This window comes from Phalacrocorax aristotelis, chromosome 7, assembly GCF_949628215.1.
Source record: "Phalacrocorax aristotelis chromosome 7, bGulAri2.1, whole genome shotgun sequence".
NCBI classification, from domain to species: domain Eukaryota; kingdom Metazoa; phylum Chordata; class Aves; order Suliformes; family Phalacrocoracidae; genus Phalacrocorax; species Phalacrocorax aristotelis.
The window spans coordinates 6,590,740-6,609,702 of record NC_134282.1 but is presented as its reverse complement, the minus strand read 5'-3'; the positions used below and the strand labels follow the sequence as shown (position 1 = coordinate 6,609,702).

At 41.5% G+C, this 18,963-nt stretch overlaps 1 protein-coding gene across 1 annotated transcript in view; it reads right to left on the bottom strand.

Annotated features, from left to right (window-relative positions):
* Window positions 1-3,752: 3,752 nt before the first annotated feature.
* The window catches only part of SI (sucrase-isomaltase), a 55,528-nt gene continuing 40,317 nt past the window's right edge, over window positions 3,753-18,963 (bottom strand). The window contains exons 36-47 of the mRNA XM_075098559.1: window positions 18,140-18,278; window positions 14,084-14,217; window positions 13,623-13,657; window positions 13,415-13,531; window positions 12,027-12,175; window positions 10,974-11,058; window positions 10,821-10,877; window positions 10,009-10,133; window positions 9,630-9,718; window positions 8,089-8,138; window positions 5,750-5,920; window positions 3,753-4,488 (exon numbers count right to left, since the gene is read on the bottom strand). Coding sequence (XP_074954660.1) covers window positions 4,426-4,488; window positions 5,750-5,920; window positions 8,089-8,138; window positions 9,630-9,718; window positions 10,009-10,133; window positions 10,821-10,877; window positions 10,974-11,058; window positions 12,027-12,175; window positions 13,415-13,531; window positions 13,623-13,657; window positions 14,084-14,217; window positions 18,140-18,278 — 1,214 coding nt within the window. The 3' untranslated portion in view covers window positions 3,753-4,425. The remainder of the gene's footprint in view (window positions 4,489-5,749; window positions 5,921-8,088; window positions 8,139-9,629; window positions 9,719-10,008; window positions 10,134-10,820; window positions 10,878-10,973; window positions 11,059-12,026; window positions 12,176-13,414; window positions 13,532-13,622; window positions 13,658-14,083; window positions 14,218-18,139; window positions 18,279-18,963) is intronic.

Here is an 18,963-nt window from a genome sequence, read left to right as displayed (position 1 = left end):
GGTGAAACCTGTAGCTTCTGTCATCTTCCCAGGTAGCAGTAATAGCAGGTGTGGTACTGCAGGAATTAACCCTGCAGCTTACAGACCTGGGTTCTGACCCAAAAACATTCTGAAAACACTGGTATTTCATTATTGTTTCCATAGGTTTTTGAGTCAGAATCTGTTTAAGGTAAGTCACCCTCTGGCTATTACAGGGCACTCCTCTGAAAATGTCCTCCAGCTCCTCAGCTGGCAAGGATGTAATTTACAGAGCTGTCACCGCGATAGTGCTCATCACGTCATGGTTGCTAGAAAGAAAGCTGCCAGCTATTTCCAGGCTTGTGCTTCGTCTGTTGTATTATTGAAGAATTTTTGGATTATTCCGCTTTCCAAGCATGAGAAAGGTAATGAGATCTGAATACTACACATTGCAACAGCCACGTAACCATATTTAAAATACAAAGATAAACTACTAAATGGTGCAGGAGACTGCAGAGAGGTTTGCTATACTTGCTGTCTGAGAACTAGGAAGGAAAAGGAGTGAAATGAAACCCCAATTTTACGGTTTCTCTGCTTTCTCGCTCTTTAAGACCAAAAGCAGAGCTTTCTTAGCAGGGGAAACAGAAGCCAGGTGGGAACCTGCCCCAAAAGAACCACCTTGGCCTTTGCAACCCAAACATGCCACATTTCTTCAGAGCATGTTCTCCCTCGTGTCGGCTGCGTGGGCTCGGTGCACAGGGGCAAACACAGTGGTTGCCTGGCTGGTTGATGAATTGGTAATAATTGGATACAAAATGCTTCTGTACTGCGAGGTATTGGAGGTCGTGCTAGCTGTCATTGGAAATGTAATTTCCTCTTGATTCGTGGTGGAGTTAGGGACCTGGCCCCCATCCGTCCCATCGCTGGCTGGCTGGTGGCCTTGCGCTCAGGCTAATTCGGGGCGATGGAGCACCGCTCAGGTTTGTACGGCACCTTCACTGGTGCGGCAGTGAAGAACTGCAACATTAGCCATTCCTTATGTGGATAAAGAAATAGTTGAGTTTCTGTAAACCAGTCGGGATTGTCTGCTAGTACCTGAAAAGCTGCGACCTGGAGGTGTTTCTCTGTATCTGCTGCGCTCCCACAGCGACAACACTCACATTTGGTCATCTCGCAGAAGCACGTTAGCCAAAGCTGGAGGGATCTACCCAACCACCTTTAGCTTTTACGTGCAATTGCTGTACGTTACGACGTTTCCCAAGTCCTTTGCATGCCGAGGGTAGAGCAACTGGAATGTCAACGCTTTCGTTTAATCTCAGCGCCTAATCACACAGCTAGGAGGCAGTTTCGTAAAGTTCATTAACCTGTTACTTGACCTTGATTTAATCTCCAAGCCATGGTCGTGGTCTTCAGCTGGGTTCAAAGGCCATTTTTGCTCTGGGAAATGAAGCTGGACCTGTGCTGGGACCTGTGCCAGGTGCAGGAGACACAGGTTTTAAAAACCAGACCTAATGTTTCAGGAGTTGAGCCAAAGCCCATAGAAAGAAATTCACGGACTCCCGTGAGGTTTGGATCAGCTCTGGGATGAGCTACTTAAACCTTAAACACTGTTTCAAGACAAAAAATCCTATACCCATAAGGTCCTGTTTGCACCTGGCTGTTCTCAGGTGTGGTTCCCCTGAAACCTGAATGTTATTAAAATAAAAATTAAATTAATTAATAAAATAAAAATTAAAAAGTGTTAAAAATTAAAATTTAAAAAAATTTCTTGGTAAAGAGGAACCCCACTTATTAATGATGAAATATGTATTTACGTATGCAGATATATGCACGTGTGTGTATATATATGCGTGTATTATGTTTATGTATATAGCATGGATAAATAGATATGTGTGTATATATATTTCTGTATATATGTGTGTATAAAATGGTTATGTGTTTACATACCTATGTATAAAGATACTCTCTCCCTCAGGCAGATTTCAGCTGTACGTATGACATGAAGAACCCTGCTGAAAATGGTCAAGGTTAAACTTCCAGTTTGCTAAGGAATTAAAAATGCCACCGCCTCGTTAGGAAGCGAGCTTGCCTTTTGTTCATCCATCCAAACCCTGACGCAGGTGCAAAACGGTACCGGCTCAGTGCAGGGAGCTTCATCACCCAGTATCCTGCTGCGGCCGTACCAGTTCCACACGGGACGCGTGCGGGGTGGTGGTTTGCGTGCACCCTCCTCACCTCCAGCAGTCTGTTGGGTCTTTGACACTTCTCAGCTGCCTACACCAGGGCTAACCCACAACGTGCCACTCCTAATGTAACTCTGGTATGTTAATACTAGGGAAAAGTTAGCAAAAAATTTTAATATGCAAAACAAATTTACAACTTTTCACAAGTACTCTTTTCTTTGGATTTATTTTTTTAAGAAAGCCCAGGACAGCAGCCCATAAAGTTCAGAAATAGGATATTGAAAGCAGAACTTCATGGCTTTCAGGAAAGATACTGTGCCTTCAGTGAGAATTTTCCGGTGCAATGGGCAGCAGGATTGCGTCAGACCGCTGGGTGCCGTTATGTTATCTTATGACTAATTTTTTAAGCACCAGAAAGCCAGATTACACAGAGAGCGATAGCCAAAAAATGCTGTCCTCAACACGAGTAGTATGTTTGTTGCTGCTCACTTAATTCTGTTGAAAACTGCCCTGTGACTCAGCACGGCTCAAGGGCTTCAGTGGGACTTCCTGCAGCAGGAGCTGTTTCACAGCACCTGTGCGTATCTGACCCAAAGAGAAGCATCGCATGAAGAAATACTATTGACCTGAAGAAAATGCCACCCGGTTCAGCGTACAGCTTCTCTGGTCCCCGCCGAAGGACCGCGATGCTGCACAGATATTTCAGAAGTGAGCTGCGGGCCAGGCTCTGCTGGGCTGCACGTGTGGTACAAACTGCGGGAGGGGATGCTCATTTCCCAGGCCCGTTGGAAGAGACACGGCAGGGAACACCTCCCTCAGGTGCCCGGCGCGTGTTTGAAGCTGTGATGTCTCAGTCTGTGCGAGTTCCTCATGAATTATTATCTTGGGGACTCAGTAAAAGCCTTCCTGAAATGCAGGTAGCTCAGCTGATGTGCTGAGCTTCTCATAGCTGAGAAAACAACAATGAGATTCCCCAAATAAAAATAATAAGAAGAAAAATGATGAGAAGAAGCTCTTGGAAGCCTTTGGCTGTACCTAGTGTTTCACACATCAGTCGGGAGGGCGCAAAGTGGTAGGACATAATGTGACAGGGAATGGGTCGAAGGCTCAGCAGCCAGCACCTCCTCTCTCTGCAGCGACGGGACATGTCCTTCATCTGCTTACTTACGCAGCTGGTCATCGCTAGCTCTGGAGAAACAGTGCAGTTTGTTCCTTCAGACAAAAATATTTCTCAAAATGGTAACTTTAGCCCTAAACGATCATTTTCTCTGGATTGCCAATTTCATTATTACTTTATGGGGAACTTTCAATAAATTCAGCTCTATAGTTACACTGATCCACCTATGAGGTATTGGCTACTTAGCTCTTTTACCACAAAATTTTAAAGCAGAGAGGAATCCTTTAAATGAATCTTAACCACGGCCACTAGAGATTACTACTACCTCTGACAGCAGTTTATTCACATCAAACTTAATTGTAAATGAGCTTTACCAATCTGTTTAGATCACATGCTGCATTCCTGGGAGAGAAAGTGTCTTTTACACAAATTACTACTATAGTAAACATACAACAACACTTCCTTCAGTGAAATAAACACTCGGAGACCAACACTCATTAGTTAACCTTGAAACCTAAGGTTTAATTTTACAACTTCAGATCAAAACACTGGGGAACACAACTGTCTGGCTAAACTCGTAATAAAAAATAACAAACCTCCCAAACCCCTCAACTTTAAGTGAGTTTTTCAAGTAGCTTAGTGATTTATAGATCAACAATTTGGACATCATTTCATGCTAAATCAGTAATATGAAAATATTTACTTTTACTTCGTTTGGCCTTAAAAGCTTCTCCGCAATAGTGACTTATATAGGCATAATTTAAATCAAGATGAAAGTTAAATAAATAGAGGCAAAATTATGGCCCAAAATCCATGCAGGTAAAACCAACGGTACCTTTTTTAATGCAATTTGGCATGCATGAAGTCAGCCAGAAATTCTACTCTGAGAAAACATGGAGTTTTACATTCAGTCTCAATTTTGACAGACGAAGTTACACTGAAGTGCCATACTGTTCAAAATAGATTTCGTACCCCATAGACATCTTCTAACTTTCAACAATACTGAAACATGACAGCTTTATACACATGATGCCTTAATATGAATCGACTGCACTAGTATGTTTTTATAGTAAAAAGTATTCTAAGGTGACAAAGAGGCACACTGAAAAATAATTTTAAAATAGTGAGAAAGTTCAGCGGTATGGCTGGTGTTATTCTGCAGGCAGTTTAGCTCCACTGCACAGTGTAGTCTTTGCCTAATTCAAGTTGAAGCTTGGTGATTGTCAGGAGCTGTAAAAAACCAGACAAAACAAACAATTAGTAACTGAAGATCTACTGCTTTGTCTGTGTTCGGTAGAGAATATAGTGGCTTCTCATTTTATAAGACTTTATTACGCTTCCTTTGCTTTTGTGTTTGTATCACTATAAACATAGCTTAACCAGCATAGATTTTTGGATTTCTCATCATGAGGCTCTGATCCCTTCCCTTCATTCAAAGGCTCTTTTAGGACTGAGGTTCCTTTTATTAAAAAAAGAAAGAAAGGAAATTTTAAAAGGCAGCAGAACTTGGAACACATTGTAATTCAATGGTGCATACGAATTCTGCTTTTTTCCCCCCACCCAAAAGTCAGCAGCAGAATGAAAAGCTTCCATTCTCTTTTACATTTTTAACTCATCTTTTTGGTTATGTCCAAAACCTATACAGTTCTGGCTTTCCATGAAAGAGAGGAAGAACTAAGACGTAACAGAATACTGCATTTCCAAGGAACGGTGGTAAGATCCCAGTAACAGAGGAGGTCCAGCACCCTCCCTCTACCAGGAAACGGGCAGGACTGAATGCCTCAGCACTTGTTTCATATCTGAGAGACGCTCCATAGGAGTGCCGCCTGGAATGGCAACACAACCATACACATTAATTTCAGGTGCCCTTAGGAGTGCTTGACTTGCTTGTCCAGGGAGGCGGGAGGGGGAAATGCCCTGGACAGGCATGACCCATGCAGATGGAAACCCTGGTGCTCTGAAGTTGGTGGAAGGTATGCCACTAACTTTAGAAGAAGTGGGATTTGACGTGTACATGTAGGAACCCAGCGCTGCAATGCCTACAGGTGATATATGACACGACAGGCTATGAAATGGTGGTAGGCAAACAGGGCTGGGAAATGAAAATGTTGTCAGACAAGACTGACAACAACAGGGCCATGCAGAGACTATGGAAATACTTGTAGTTGCTTTTCCTTCCTTCAAATCTCATAGGGTGCAAGTAAGCTATTAGGAAGAGTGGAAAGAAAGCACAAATCAAAATCCACCACTTTTCGACTGTCAGAAGCAGTTTGGGCTCCTCAGGTGTAATTTCTGTGCTTAAAAGCTCCACACTGCAGAATATTCACTATCTATTAAGGAGTACCTTATATACTCATTACCTGATGGTAGCTTATGTATCTTTTTGAACTATATTTTAAATATGGCATTTCAGCAGAAAGCTGAATCTCCAAAGGTTTAAGAGCACATATTCAGTTGTGAAGGTGGCATTACCCTGCAAATAGCATCTCACCTTCTTGGCGGCATTGTAGTCCATGGTGTGAGGCGATGCGATTGTCCTGCCGTTCTGCAATACGGTCACCTGCTTAACGCTGGTGGGCACCCCCAGGACTTTAATTTCAGTAAACATTAAGTTGTTTGGATCAGTGTAACCGTGATGCAAAACTGTGACATCTAAAACATTCTGAAAAGACAAAAATAAATGACAGAGATTGTCCTTAGACTGGTACAAGTCCACTTGAGCTTTTCACTTACTTTCCTCTCTTCTTATTTTTAAAATTATTTTAAAATACCTATATGTTGTTATTTATTTTCCAAATGTTGAAGGCTTTGGTTTTCTTCACATTGTTAATATGGCTAGATCCTGGGCTCTGCTGTGCCTTTAATTGCCACTCGGCTGATAGTTGTGAGGAGCGAAACAACCAGATGCTCTTAACCCCTGACGTGGGCCGCAAACCCCTCCTCACTGTCTCAGGGACAGCAGCTGTGCCTCGTCTCCTGGTTTCTATGAGGCCTGATGCAGGCTCTGCTTTCCCTGCTTTATGCCCTCTCAGAACTGCTCCTCCCTCAGCACCCACAGGCCCCCCCTCATTTCCAGTTGCTGTCATTTTAAGTAGATTATGGGCACATGGTCTCTCTAGGGTTTAACCAGGTCCAGCAGGTCTCCAAAGAGCAAAGGCCGCGTCAAGCAGCCCAGAGGTGGTGCCTGCTAGCTCACAGCCCAGGTGTGATCCCATACAAATGTGCTATGATATAATTCTACATATTTAATGCTTGGGGGGTATTATTTTAGTGTGAGCATTTTTCATTGTTGGTTGATTCAAGACCACTTTAATCAGGTTTTTTCCTTACGAACTTTTTTGTAAGAGCAGGAAAACATGCATTAATTTTATAATCCCTTTGCAACTGCAAATATGGAATATTAGCAAAACTAACTTCTGTTCCTTAGCAAATAACAATCAATTTTTTGAAAAAGACAGAATTAAATGAGAAGAAAGAACAGTGTGGATAAGATTAGAAGACATTCTGGCACCCTGGAAAACTAATGAAGTAACGAAGTGTATTTTCTATTACAAAAGAAAAAGCATTTCTTTTAAACCAAAAGTCCATATAATCAGTCTAAGTTAATTCTAGATATTCAACTTGTTATGATAAAAATTGAAACCCAACATACTAGAAATGATAGTACTTAAAATAAACACTCCTGTTCATTGACTTCGTTACCCAGGAATACATGCCAGATTTTCTGTGTTGAATAAAGAGAAAAAGCAATCCTGAACCGAGGCAGCGTCTCCGCACCAGCCGCTGTGCAAAGCTGTGCTGGGACTAAGCTGCTTCCTCTGCATTCCCATCAGGCCTCTTCTTGCAGGCTCTGCAAAGTGGCATGGCCACAGCAGCAAAACCCACCATCTCCAACGGGATGCGAGATGTCTCAATGGAATACATTGACTGGGGTCAGTGCGCACATCCTAGGACCGGGACGCAAGTTTATGACTCCAAACCACAAATACGACTCTGGTTTGCCATCAATAGGAGGGCACGAGCAGGACTCACGAATGGGGCAGGTCATGTTCCCCCCTCTTTGTCGTTTTAAAAAGTGATTTCTTTTGTGGTTGCCAGTGACTGTGTATCTTGCTGCTTCCTCCCAGAACTAAGATTGCACACAATAAATAAATACATTCTACAGTGGCTATGGGCAAATACACTACAAACACAGATGCCTTCCTTCTGGCCCTGTGAACTTTTCTTTCTTTTTTCTTGGAACAGAGACTTAGCTTGAACAACAAGGGAGAGAACAACAAGGAGGACCCTGAACATGCTAAATGGATCAGGAACAACTTTAGGTGCTCATCCTTAAGAAGAAACCCAAATTCTTTGATGGGCAGAGGTATTTCTTTGTGGCTGTAAGCCAGGTTCAAAGCCTTTTGTCCATAAAGTTTCCTGTGCGTAGCTTTCAGCTTTCTTCTCACCAGCAAGGGCTGGTTTTCCTGGCACAGCTGTTCTGACCCATCCACATGCTCCAGACATCCTGCATCGATATATGCTTTCACTTTATAGAAATAATTCATGAAATAAACTTATACTTTCACAATTATAGCAGCAACTACAATGCCATAAACATACACCCTATTTAACAATACGCTGAAATTGGTAACTTTAGAATTATTCTTAAATTTGTTCTTAACACAGTTTAATCACATTACTTGCAGTCCATTTGACCATGAGCACAAATTAATGTTAGAGTGGGATATCTAGACATTATGAAGCACCAAACTAAAATACCTTTAGTTAAAAATATAATAATAAACACTTAAAGTGAACATTCATAAACTGTGAGATAACATTACATACCTGATTGGCAGTAAACAATGTTAGCAGATACACACCATCTTCATACGCATCTGTTAAAAAGAAAGAACGAAATGTATTCGCTATCCACCTTAGTTAACACATTATCAACATTTCAGTTCAAGAATTGTGTCCATTCACTGTACGCAAATATATGGCATGTCTATCTGTACATAAACAAACTTCTTTATTTCCAGGAGGCATATGCTTTTAGACATAAAATAGTTACTTACCGGACTGCATGCTATTTAAATGAGGACAAAATAACAACATTTTACAAGTAAGGTGCAAAAGAAGGCAAACAAACCACATTAAGCAAGATCAAGGATGTTGAGACCTGCAAGTGGAAAATGTTTTGCACTGAAGAAGGTGTGGGAGTCGTTTCCCACACCCGCCTCTGTTCGCTGTCCAATTACATGTGACCAATGGTGGACGTTGAAGCTTCTTCGAAATCGCTGTTGTATATCTTATCGATCCTATTTTTCGGCACTAAATGCACTCAGAGTAGTGCGGATAATCGTTGTAGGTTCTTGCCTTTCTGCACTGACAAAACCGGATCACAGGCATCCTGCTGCGGTGCACCTTGTAATTTATGCTGATCTCATTTCTCATCAGCCTTCCATAAACATAGCCACCATTTCTGAATCCCAGTGCTGACAGGCAGTGGGGTGTGTGTGAAGCACCTCACAAATCACTAACTGCATCCTGCAAACTTCCCTGCACATCGTGATGCAAAATAACACCGTTTTCTGCAATACTTGCAGTGATCTTGGGTGACCGCTTATTGTTCTTGCAAAGGTAACACAGGCTGGATGGGAAGGATAAATGACATTTAAGTATCTCTTATCTGAAGATGATTTAGAAGTATTAATGCTGAGGAAATTACTTAAAGCTTCCCACGTAATCTATGGTTATGGCTCCCACAGGGTTGAGGACACGTCTTTGTTATCTTTGTTGCCTTAGGTCCAGGGGGCAATTTCATTTGTGCAACGTATTAATTCTATAAATCACAGCATTATGCAGTTTAAATCAGGAAAAATCATTTCACGATAATGCCAATCGGAAGGTTTCATTTCCGTTTTGCCTCTGAAGGCGTGTTCAGATACGTCCTCCAGAAAAGCGATTGCTTTGGCCAGAGCCCATCGTTTCCACTGGCTCCTGTTGCTCCTCCTCAAACACCCCACGCTGCACTGAGGACTTCTAAGGCAGGAGCAACCACCAGCACTTCCTTTCCAAAGCGCTGGCTAAGCCATGCAGTTTCTTACAGCCTGGAGTTTCCACTGTGACAACTGTGTTACTGTTAAAAACTGCAGAGGGAAAAGCTCGGAAGTCAGCACTGAGCATCCTTTGCCTTTCAAGGACTGCTGTAATTTGTTTCATCTCTCCCCGCTTCATACCCTTGGGTTTTCCTTTGTCCATTTTCACTTGGGCTTTGAATATCTCCAAGAGTGGGGGTTCCACAGCCTCCCTGGGCAACCTGTTGCTGTGTTCAACCATCCTCGCAGCAAGAAGGCACTTATGAGGGCATGAAGCATCATACATACCGATGCGAACCCCGTCATCCCAATAAAGCTGTCCTTCGGCAAACAGAGTGTCATTCAAAGCGACGGTGAGTCCCATCGGGTTCTTTCGGCTATGGAAAACAGAACAATGTTTCCTCGGTTTCCTCAGCCAATCACATTTCATGTCTATCAAATGTCAGAATATCTTTTTTTTAAGAAACATTGTTTGCCACTCAGTTGATGTCCCATAGTCATCTTCCTAAGCCTATACTATTGGATTTAAGGGAGACATTAGGAGGAAACCAAAAAGAAAAGGAAGCCATAAAGAGCCAGTGCTGCCGTGCGTGTAGCTTCTCTGAGGGCTGGTAGTATTTATATGTAATTGTGCAAAACTGAATCTTAAATTTTCACTGAATCTTACCTGTAAAAAGTTGTATTAGCAGGTCGTTGCCAAGCAAGGATGTATCCGCCTCGAATATGGAGGTTGATATGCTCCAAAGGAGCTGGTAAAAGTTTGAATTGTCCCCTAAAGCCAATATCTTCATCCTATTTAAGAAAAAACCAAAAAAGTTTTCTACTGAATTGGTCTCATTTTACAGTTTTGGTGGGGGTTTTTTTGTGGGTTTTTTTTGTTTTTTTTTCTTTTTAGAATGAAATGGTCATTTTTCACTGGACAGAATAGTTAAGAGTTGTTACTGCAGGAGTAACTTCAAAATGCTTTTAAGAGAAATTCTGAAATTCTATATCTATAAAAGACTGGCTTGACGTTAAGTGACTTCAGCTGTACCAAAGGAGCCAGTCAGATGAAATATGAACTTGTGATTAACAAAGTGATTTTTGATGCCTGCACTTCCTTTTACCAAACCTTATTTTCTGTGAAAGATGATGTGGCTAAACCTGTTTTGCCTTTCTCTATTCCAGCATTCCTTACAAAGACCTATGTATATCATTTGAGGGTTAAAAGAAGTCAATAGAAGGACTTCAGATTAAAGGTATTATTACACCGTTTAATTTACCCTAATTCTGGACATATTATTATACATCGTTGTACAGGAATCAAGGAATTTTTTGTCAGCTAAGTAGATGTTACATTGCTAAGAACTGATACTGAATGCAAGTTTGTAAAAGGGAGAGAGAGGGTTCACATCTCACAACCACTCTCAGCACACCCTGCTGCAGTCTGAACAGCACTTTGAAGAAGACATATAAAATATAGCTTTTAAAGGGACTTACTGTGTAGTAATCATACCAGCGGGCATTGGGTAAGTAAGCATTCACTGCTACAGCATTCTGTAATTAAACATATGTGTTTTAGGTACCTTAAATCAAAAAGTGAAGTTTAGCTAAAGTGACTTTAATTTTTTTCATAAGTGCTTAAAAACACACCTGTTGCATCACAGGGCTGATGAGCAGTGCGGGTCCCCAAAGGAACTGCTCATATATTTCCCAGGTTGTTCTGTCTTCCACAAACCTGCAAGTTAAGAGAATAATGATTAGACATTGGGTGCTGAGCTTTTCCAAAGTGTTCCATCTTTAAGACATTTTTGTCAGTAATTGAATCTACTATTCCTAGTATGTACTATTTCTTCATCTTTATTCTAGTATTACTTATTCATAGATCAATTAATACTTGCCATGAATGCATAAAGATCCTAATGTGAAACATTACACAAATGCAAGCTATTAACTTAGCTATCTTTTTTTGCCATTTCTTTGCATTAGCTTTTCAGTATATTTAGATCACAATACTCAGAAGATCTGTTGTGCTTGGTCAGTTTTAGCAATAACAATAAGATTAGGTAGTGGGCAGACTGGGAACTACTTTCTAATTTGCACCACTTTTTTCTTAGACAGGTGCTTAGAAAAAAACAAGTCAGTACATGCAAACAATTCAGTGTTCCTCAGCCAACACACACACGTACACTCTAGACCACATCTAACTGGACAACAGGAGTTAAAGCTTTTGCAGGCACTGGCCGGCCCAACAAAAGCAGAGAATGCTTTGTGTGTCTAACAATATATTTTAAAAAAATTATCTACATCAGTTTGGACATGCACAAAAAAAGCCATTTTTCCCTACAAAGTCTTCATGATTTGTGGCAGAATTCCCTCTTTTTTGCTTAAATTTTTTGTCCGGCTCTTTATGCAACATCTGGTTTTTTTGATTCTACATTGCTTCCTCTAATAAGGTTAAAGGTGAGATTTAAATTTTAAATATTACTCCTAGATAAGTAAATGTTCAATTCTGCATAGTGAATAATGGAGATCTAGTGCTGTTCAAGTAGGGCTTGATATTGAAAACTCATATTCTCAACCTCGTGTCGTCTTCTTGAAAGGAAAATTGCCGTAGCTAAAAGAAAATTTTATTATCAGGAGGGTCGTAACTACAAAAGCTTTAGTGGAAACTCCTGATAGGGAGAGCAAAGGAGTTGCACTTACTCGTGGAGTATGGGGCGGATCACAGTGCTGCCATGGGCATGGGCGTCATACATTAATGTGTAGAAATAGGGTAACAGGGTGTATCTTATATTCAGCACGTTCCTGGAAATCTCCTCAAACGTTGAGTTCCAGGACACAGGATCCTGCCTCTGAAAGAGAAGAGACCGTTGTTATTCAAGCTGGATTGTTCTGTTCACAAAACTTAAAAGACAAAAATCAACAAAGCAAGAAAAAGGTGAGGAAGTTTCTCCTCAGAACTGGAGCACCTTCATTTATTTATTCTTCAATTAAGGAGGAAGTGACGCTGAAATCAGTAGCTATCACTCCAGCCCTAAGAGGGGAACGTGAGGAAAGCCTGGGGGGAGTAGTGTAAAAAATGCTTAATGCAAAGTGTCCCGAGGGTGTGGCACATCCCAGCGTACATAATTTATGATCCCTCTTTTCTGCAGGGCAGCACTCAGGACTTGCAAGAAGAGACCGAAGCACTAATGACTGATGTCAGGGAGCACTTCCAATCTTTATTAAATGTATTGAATAATACCTTGGCAAATTGGGTAAGACTGGAAGCAACCTGATAACCCTCAATCTGCATTTTTAAAGGCTTTAAATTCCTATCAAAAGGTGTGCCGCTGCAAGATAAATCACACCGTTTTTGAAAAGGAGACTTTAATCCATTAGATATATGCCATGTAAATAGCTCTACGCTGCTAGACCTCAAGCTTTAACTGGAAGAGAAGTGCTGTTTCTTTCTTTTTTTTTTTTTATTTTTCCAGTTATCTTCTTTTACAGCTTTCTACAATATAGTCCTTAGCCAGCACAGCCTTACATTTAGGCGATTATTTTCCTTTACTCTTAAAAGACATATAATATCTGATGGTGGCAAATGTGCAAAGCAAGGAAATTGCCAGGTCTTACCCCAGAATCTTATTACACTGTTCCATTTTCTCAGTTGTTGTATAATTATGGGCAATTAGGGCTGAGAGCACCAAGGTCAGTTTTGCTCCTTTAAGTGCGTTTGCCATAAAAGCGCTCTATTTCAGTCTGGCTGCTGTAGTGCGTTTAAACAAAAATAGCATACGGGGGAAAAGATGTCGGAGTTGGATTCAGTCAAAGTAAACTTAGAATATGCTTCCTTCAAGTGGTCTAAATCCCAGAGCAGCCCCTCTGTGGGCAGAAGGCCTCCCAGGTGAGGGGGAGGCTTACAGCAGAGCTAGCATATAAAGACAGACATTTATTTGATAAAGAGTCAAACGTGCTCTTTTCTTGTCCATCTACCTTGGAATGTACTTCTGCTTGAGCCAGGCCAGTTTGTGCAATGTCCTGGCTGGTCTCTACATGCGTGCTGCAAAGGCCCAGCCGTTAACAACTGTGAACACCTGGCAACTCACCCTTGTTCCTTTCTCATTGTGGTTCCTCGAATATGGGTAAAATGCGCCCAGCTGCATCCAGCGAAGACACAGCTCATACTCCGAGTCTTTGAAGAAGCCACAGATATCAGCTCCTGTCTGAAAGTTTAAAAATAATCCAATTGGAATACTATAAATTCATGCACAGCATCGAGATTATTAAATGTAAGGTAATAAGTCATCAGCTTACATAAGATATTCCAAAGAGACTGAACTCCATCATACCTGCAAGGAAAAATAATTCAACATTACTAGCTGGGTTTTCCCCCCTGTTTGTATGCTATTGGTCATGTAGATAATACATACTGTAATACTAATGCTGAATGAGAAGAATAAATCAAAACACAAACTCCAAGATTTCTTTAACGTGCCATGGTTTTCTGGTACAGAAATAGATGGAGGCTGGTTGGTCAGGAGTAAAGAAATGAGTGGCAGGGCCAGGACAGGATTGTGGCCAGTCCCAAGGGAATAAAAGAGCTCCCAGCACCCAGAGCAGGAGCAAAGTAAAAAAGGACTTGCCCATGAATTCTACTTGCTGAACTCAAGGGCTTATTTCAGCTACAGCCACATGAATACTAAAAGCAAGTAGATGACAGCAAAGAAATTGCTGCACACAGTTAATTGAACACAGATCCTTTTCTTTCTACATACCAATAACAGATTTAGCTAGCTGGTCCCAAGCTGCAGTGTTATCACTGAGCCAGTGTCCTGCCCATCTTCCGCTACTGGGATATGTGGAACGGGTTATAACAATCCCACGCTCCTTGGTCGCACTCTGCAAACCACTGACATTGAAAACAGGAAAAAAACCTAAATTATATGAGAAATATTACATGACAATTTATTACATAAGATCCTCTTTGAAAATAAACAGAAGGGCTTATATTTGCATAGCAAAAGCAGCATCGTTGCATGCATGAATATGCATACATCCAACCCAGATGTGCTTTTTATGGCAATTCACTGTGATTCACACATACACAGAAACAGCAGTGTCAGCCAACCTGTAGCTGGAAAGAGAACTGGCAAAACAAGGATGTGTTAAAATACAGATTTTCAGCTCAGGCTAATTAATCTGTGGGAAAATATGAATGTATCTCAAATTGCACATTTTCTAAGGGCTCCACAATGTGTTCCAGGGCACATTATTCTCTTCTTAAAGTACCTGGAAACTTACTGCAACAACTGAAAATAATTTAACAAAACTGACACAAAAAAGGGGGAAAATAGAGGTGCCAGGAATATTGGAACTGTCAGTATAACACCAGTTGCCAAAAGGGTATTGGAACAAAAAAAAAAAAAGTCATGGATCTGTAGTCAAACATCTTTGGTGTAGAAATGCCAAGATGACATGATCTCAATATGAAATGACCACCATGGCTTTGTCTAGAAGCAAAAGTATTAAACAAGCTATTTCTGCTTGGGGCAGGTAAGAGGCCTTACAGCTAAGGAGTGACTACCAGTGAGTGTGACTAACTTGGGTGACCTCTTGGTCTGACCACATTTGGCTTCTTCATAAGCAAAATAGATTTCAAGCAGAGGTTAGTAACCTTTTGAGGATGGTAGGACTTCTTTCCCTTTCCCAAAGTAGAGGCAAAAACATACAGGGCAGAAAACATACAGATGCTTGGATTTGGGGGATAGAGGAAACAACTAGCACCACACAAGGACTGTCGTGGACTTTTCAACATGCTCTGGCACTAAAACCCTATGGCCTTGCTTAGGATCATTGCTACTGTCAGGGGAGACTGCAGCTTGCCAAAGACTCAGAAGAGCTCCCGAGGCCCTGGAAATGTGGGTGTGAATGAGCTGGATGGAGAAACAATTCACCAATTAATCACATTACGTCAAATATTAAAAAAAAAATCTTAAATAAGGCCTTGGCCACTGCCACAGAGCACCTGCACATGTAACCAAGTAAGCTTTAGAGAAAAAATTTAAATATTAGCTGAGTCGAGGAGAATTTATGCTTCCTAGTTGCTCCACCAAGGACACAAGCACCTTTCTGTGCAGCATATGCCGTTGCTCTATGCTGTGTGCCTGGCATGGAGGCATTACTGCTCCACTTTCTTAGGACAATTCCTTTGCAGCCGTGCGCACATACCGTGACTCATTACAGCAAAATACTAAAACGCAGTACTAGTTAGAAAGCAACACTGATTAAAGCACACGGCTCTCCAATGCTAGCTCCGCAATAACTGCCTAAACAGCTGCTTCAATAAGGCACTATTTATTTATTTTTCTACAGGATTTGCAGCTTTAGTGACACTATAATTACAGCAAAAATACACAAGTCACTTAAATTACCGTAGCAATTAAACTAGACTAATGTGCTGTAATTATTTCTTCCAAGACAAACAGTAAGTTATCTAGGATCTTTTATTTCTTTGTAACGTACTATCAAACATTTTCAGCCTCTGCTTGGTTTACTCTACTTCAGCAATGCTTTGGCAGTTGCAGCTAAAACTTCAAATGTAGAGAAAGTGCATGTTGTGCGTAGAACTGCTCAAGGATGAGCACGGCCCGAGTGTCCTGCTGACCCGAGGTGCCAGCTCTCTGCTCCAGGACTAAGTCAAACCTGTGTCCAAGAAAAGCAATTACTCATGTCACAAAGCCCAAATTCACCTCCAAACAGTTCCTGTAGTCCCTAGTAAGGCTTCTGGCTTTCAAGTCTATGCAAAACCCTCATTATGAAAGAACAGTGTTAAGCCAATATCCAGAAGCTCCTCCTGCCTAACAATGGAGAACGGAAATTACAGTTACATAAAAAATTGCTGTTCACTTTTAAGTTATTGGCTTTTGTGAAGTTCTGCGTGCACACAATCTTCTTGTTTGCGTGGCTTACTATTAGAACACATTCTTACTGCAACATGACTTCAGTTGCATGATTACTCCTTCAGATAGTACCAAAGAATAAATCGGGAGCTGAGATATTTTAAAAAAAACAAACCTCACATTTTTCTATAAATGTCAAGTGCAAGAATATATGTATAAGCTGTGTAAGTTATAGCCGATTCTGTCAAAACAAGAAAATATTTCACTACCTTTCAGTTCATACTTAATACACAGAAGCAATGGTAATATTCCTCTTGGCATTAAATTACTCTCTCCTTGGGATGCCCAAATCGCACGTGACCTCTATGAGCAGAGGTATCAGACGTTCCTTCCTGTCCTGTCAGTAATTTCGCTCCTGCCCTGACTGGCAGCTGCAATGGCACGCTGCCAGGTAGAACACCCGCTCAGTCAGAAATTCAAGCAGCCTTGATATTTTCCTTCTTTATGCTAATATCAAAGTTACCAAGGGCTTTAAGGTCGTTAAGACCTATAAAGAAACACTCTTTCCTTGCTTACTTGTTGAATTGGAAATGAAACAACACGGGTAGATTATCATTAGATCAGACCTTATCTAGAGCAGGCCGGGGTACTCTTCAGGAAGGAACAGATAACGGCGTTTGCCTCGGAACCGAGAAAATAAATTCTTAAAAGTAAAGGCATGTGCACACGGGTTGCATTTTAAAACTCACTGCTTCCCCTTTTCACTACTACTAGATTTCTTTTAAATAGAGGGCATAATTGAGCCCTTCTTAAACCAACAGTGTTAAAAAACTATATTCATTTTCCCTCACTAGATGTATAGAGGAAGGCAAAAATAATATCAATGCCGGGAGCAACCCAGGCCATCCCAGCAAAACCTAGAAACAAAAACTATTTTATATTTTAATTACAGTAATTATTGAGATTATCGTTGAGTAATTACTGTTCCCAGCTGCTGACCAAAATGATCAGACCTGTTCTCCATTCTGCCTTGTGAATGAATACCCGAGCGCTGCCTTTTGATTGACTGCTCTCGTTCACAATGCAGAGCATCACCCCAGGAAGGCCTTGGTGGTGGCTGCCTTGTAATAGAAATCTCTGCTGAAAAGGCAACATGTTGTGTTTGAATGCGTTGGGACAAGGAAACGCTCGATGGCGAGTAATTACATCCAGATTAAACTCTATGAGAAATAGCACTGTGGCCATCCTATTTCATAATGCAGGTCTGCAATTAGGCTTGCACAACCTAGCATGTATATGGATGAATCCTCAGAACTGGCATTGCAAGAATTGCTCCCCAGAGAGGTGAGCAATAACTATCTTTCGTATCAGACTGGGGAAACTCTCTTTAAAACATACCTTGAAAATCGTGTCCGCTCAGGGTCAGTGGTTTTAAAGCTGCTAAACTCAAAATAAAGACTTTGCCTGCTTGTCCTGACACAGTTAGGGATGCACCTGCAGGTGTAGACGTGCCTGAGCTGCTTTGGGCTTTTTCTTCTTCTAGGTAGCTCCAGTTGCACAAGGTATTTATGGCAGTGAAACCGTGGAAGCACAGCTTCAGCTCAGACCTGTGCAGACCCACCTCACCTTCCCTTGCATGTCCTTCCAGCAGGTCAGGCTCGTACCACCCTCTCTTGCACCACATGCGAGATCACTGTGCTGAGCAGCAACATCACTGAAATTATACCAACTGCAAGAGCTACAGCACTGCTGCTCAGACTTCTGAGCGTCAGAACTGCACTGCTGGCTGAATTGAAGAACTGAAGATGTGAAGAGAGGTATCTCAGGCATGTTAAATAAACTGATGAAAGTTTTGGCCATAGGAATATACACACAGACTATTCATTTTCTACAGATTTTGCAGACAGACAAAAGTATGCGAACTTCACTTACTCTAGGGTAGGTTTTGTTTGTGACCATCCATAAAGACTGTGGACATCGTAGTGTCTCACAGGGGTTCCGTCTGGAAGATATTGTTGTACTTCCATGCATGGAGTTTTGACAGTTAATCCGTCTGACCGGTATCCCAAATCTAATGGAAAGGGAGCAAAAATATTTATACTTTAGTGATGAACATTCAATAATGATTCGTGTTACTTTTTCTTAGTTTTCATACTCTCTTTCGCATTCACTCTCTTTTAGGCATGTATACTGTCATGGTTTCAGCTGGGATAGAGTTAATTTTCTTCACTCTAGCTGGTATAGTGCTGTGCTTTGAAATTAGCATGGAAAAAAACCTGTTGAGATAACACACAGATGTTTAGGCTGTTGCTGGGTAGCGCTTATACTAGTCAAGGACATGTCCAGCCTCCCATGCTCTGCCGGGTGCACAAGAAGCTGGGAGGGGAGGGGGCACAGCTAAGAGAGCGGATTCAAACTGACCAAAGGGATATTCCATATCATGTAACGACATGCCCAGTGTGTTACCTGGGAGGGGCTGGCCGGGGGCGGGAGGGAGCAATCGCGGCTCGGGGAGGGGCAGCGTCGGTCGGCGGGTGGTGAGCAGCTGTATTGTTCGTGTTTCTGCGTTTTTTTTCCCCTGTTTTCCCTTTCCTTCCTTTTCCCTTTTATTATATTAACATTATTGTCATTATTATCATAATCATTTATCATCATCATTTTATTGTAATCATTAAACTGTGCTTATCTCAACCCACAAGTTCTTTTGCTCGTCCGATTCTCTTCCCCATCCCACAGGGGTGGGGGGTGTGTGTGAG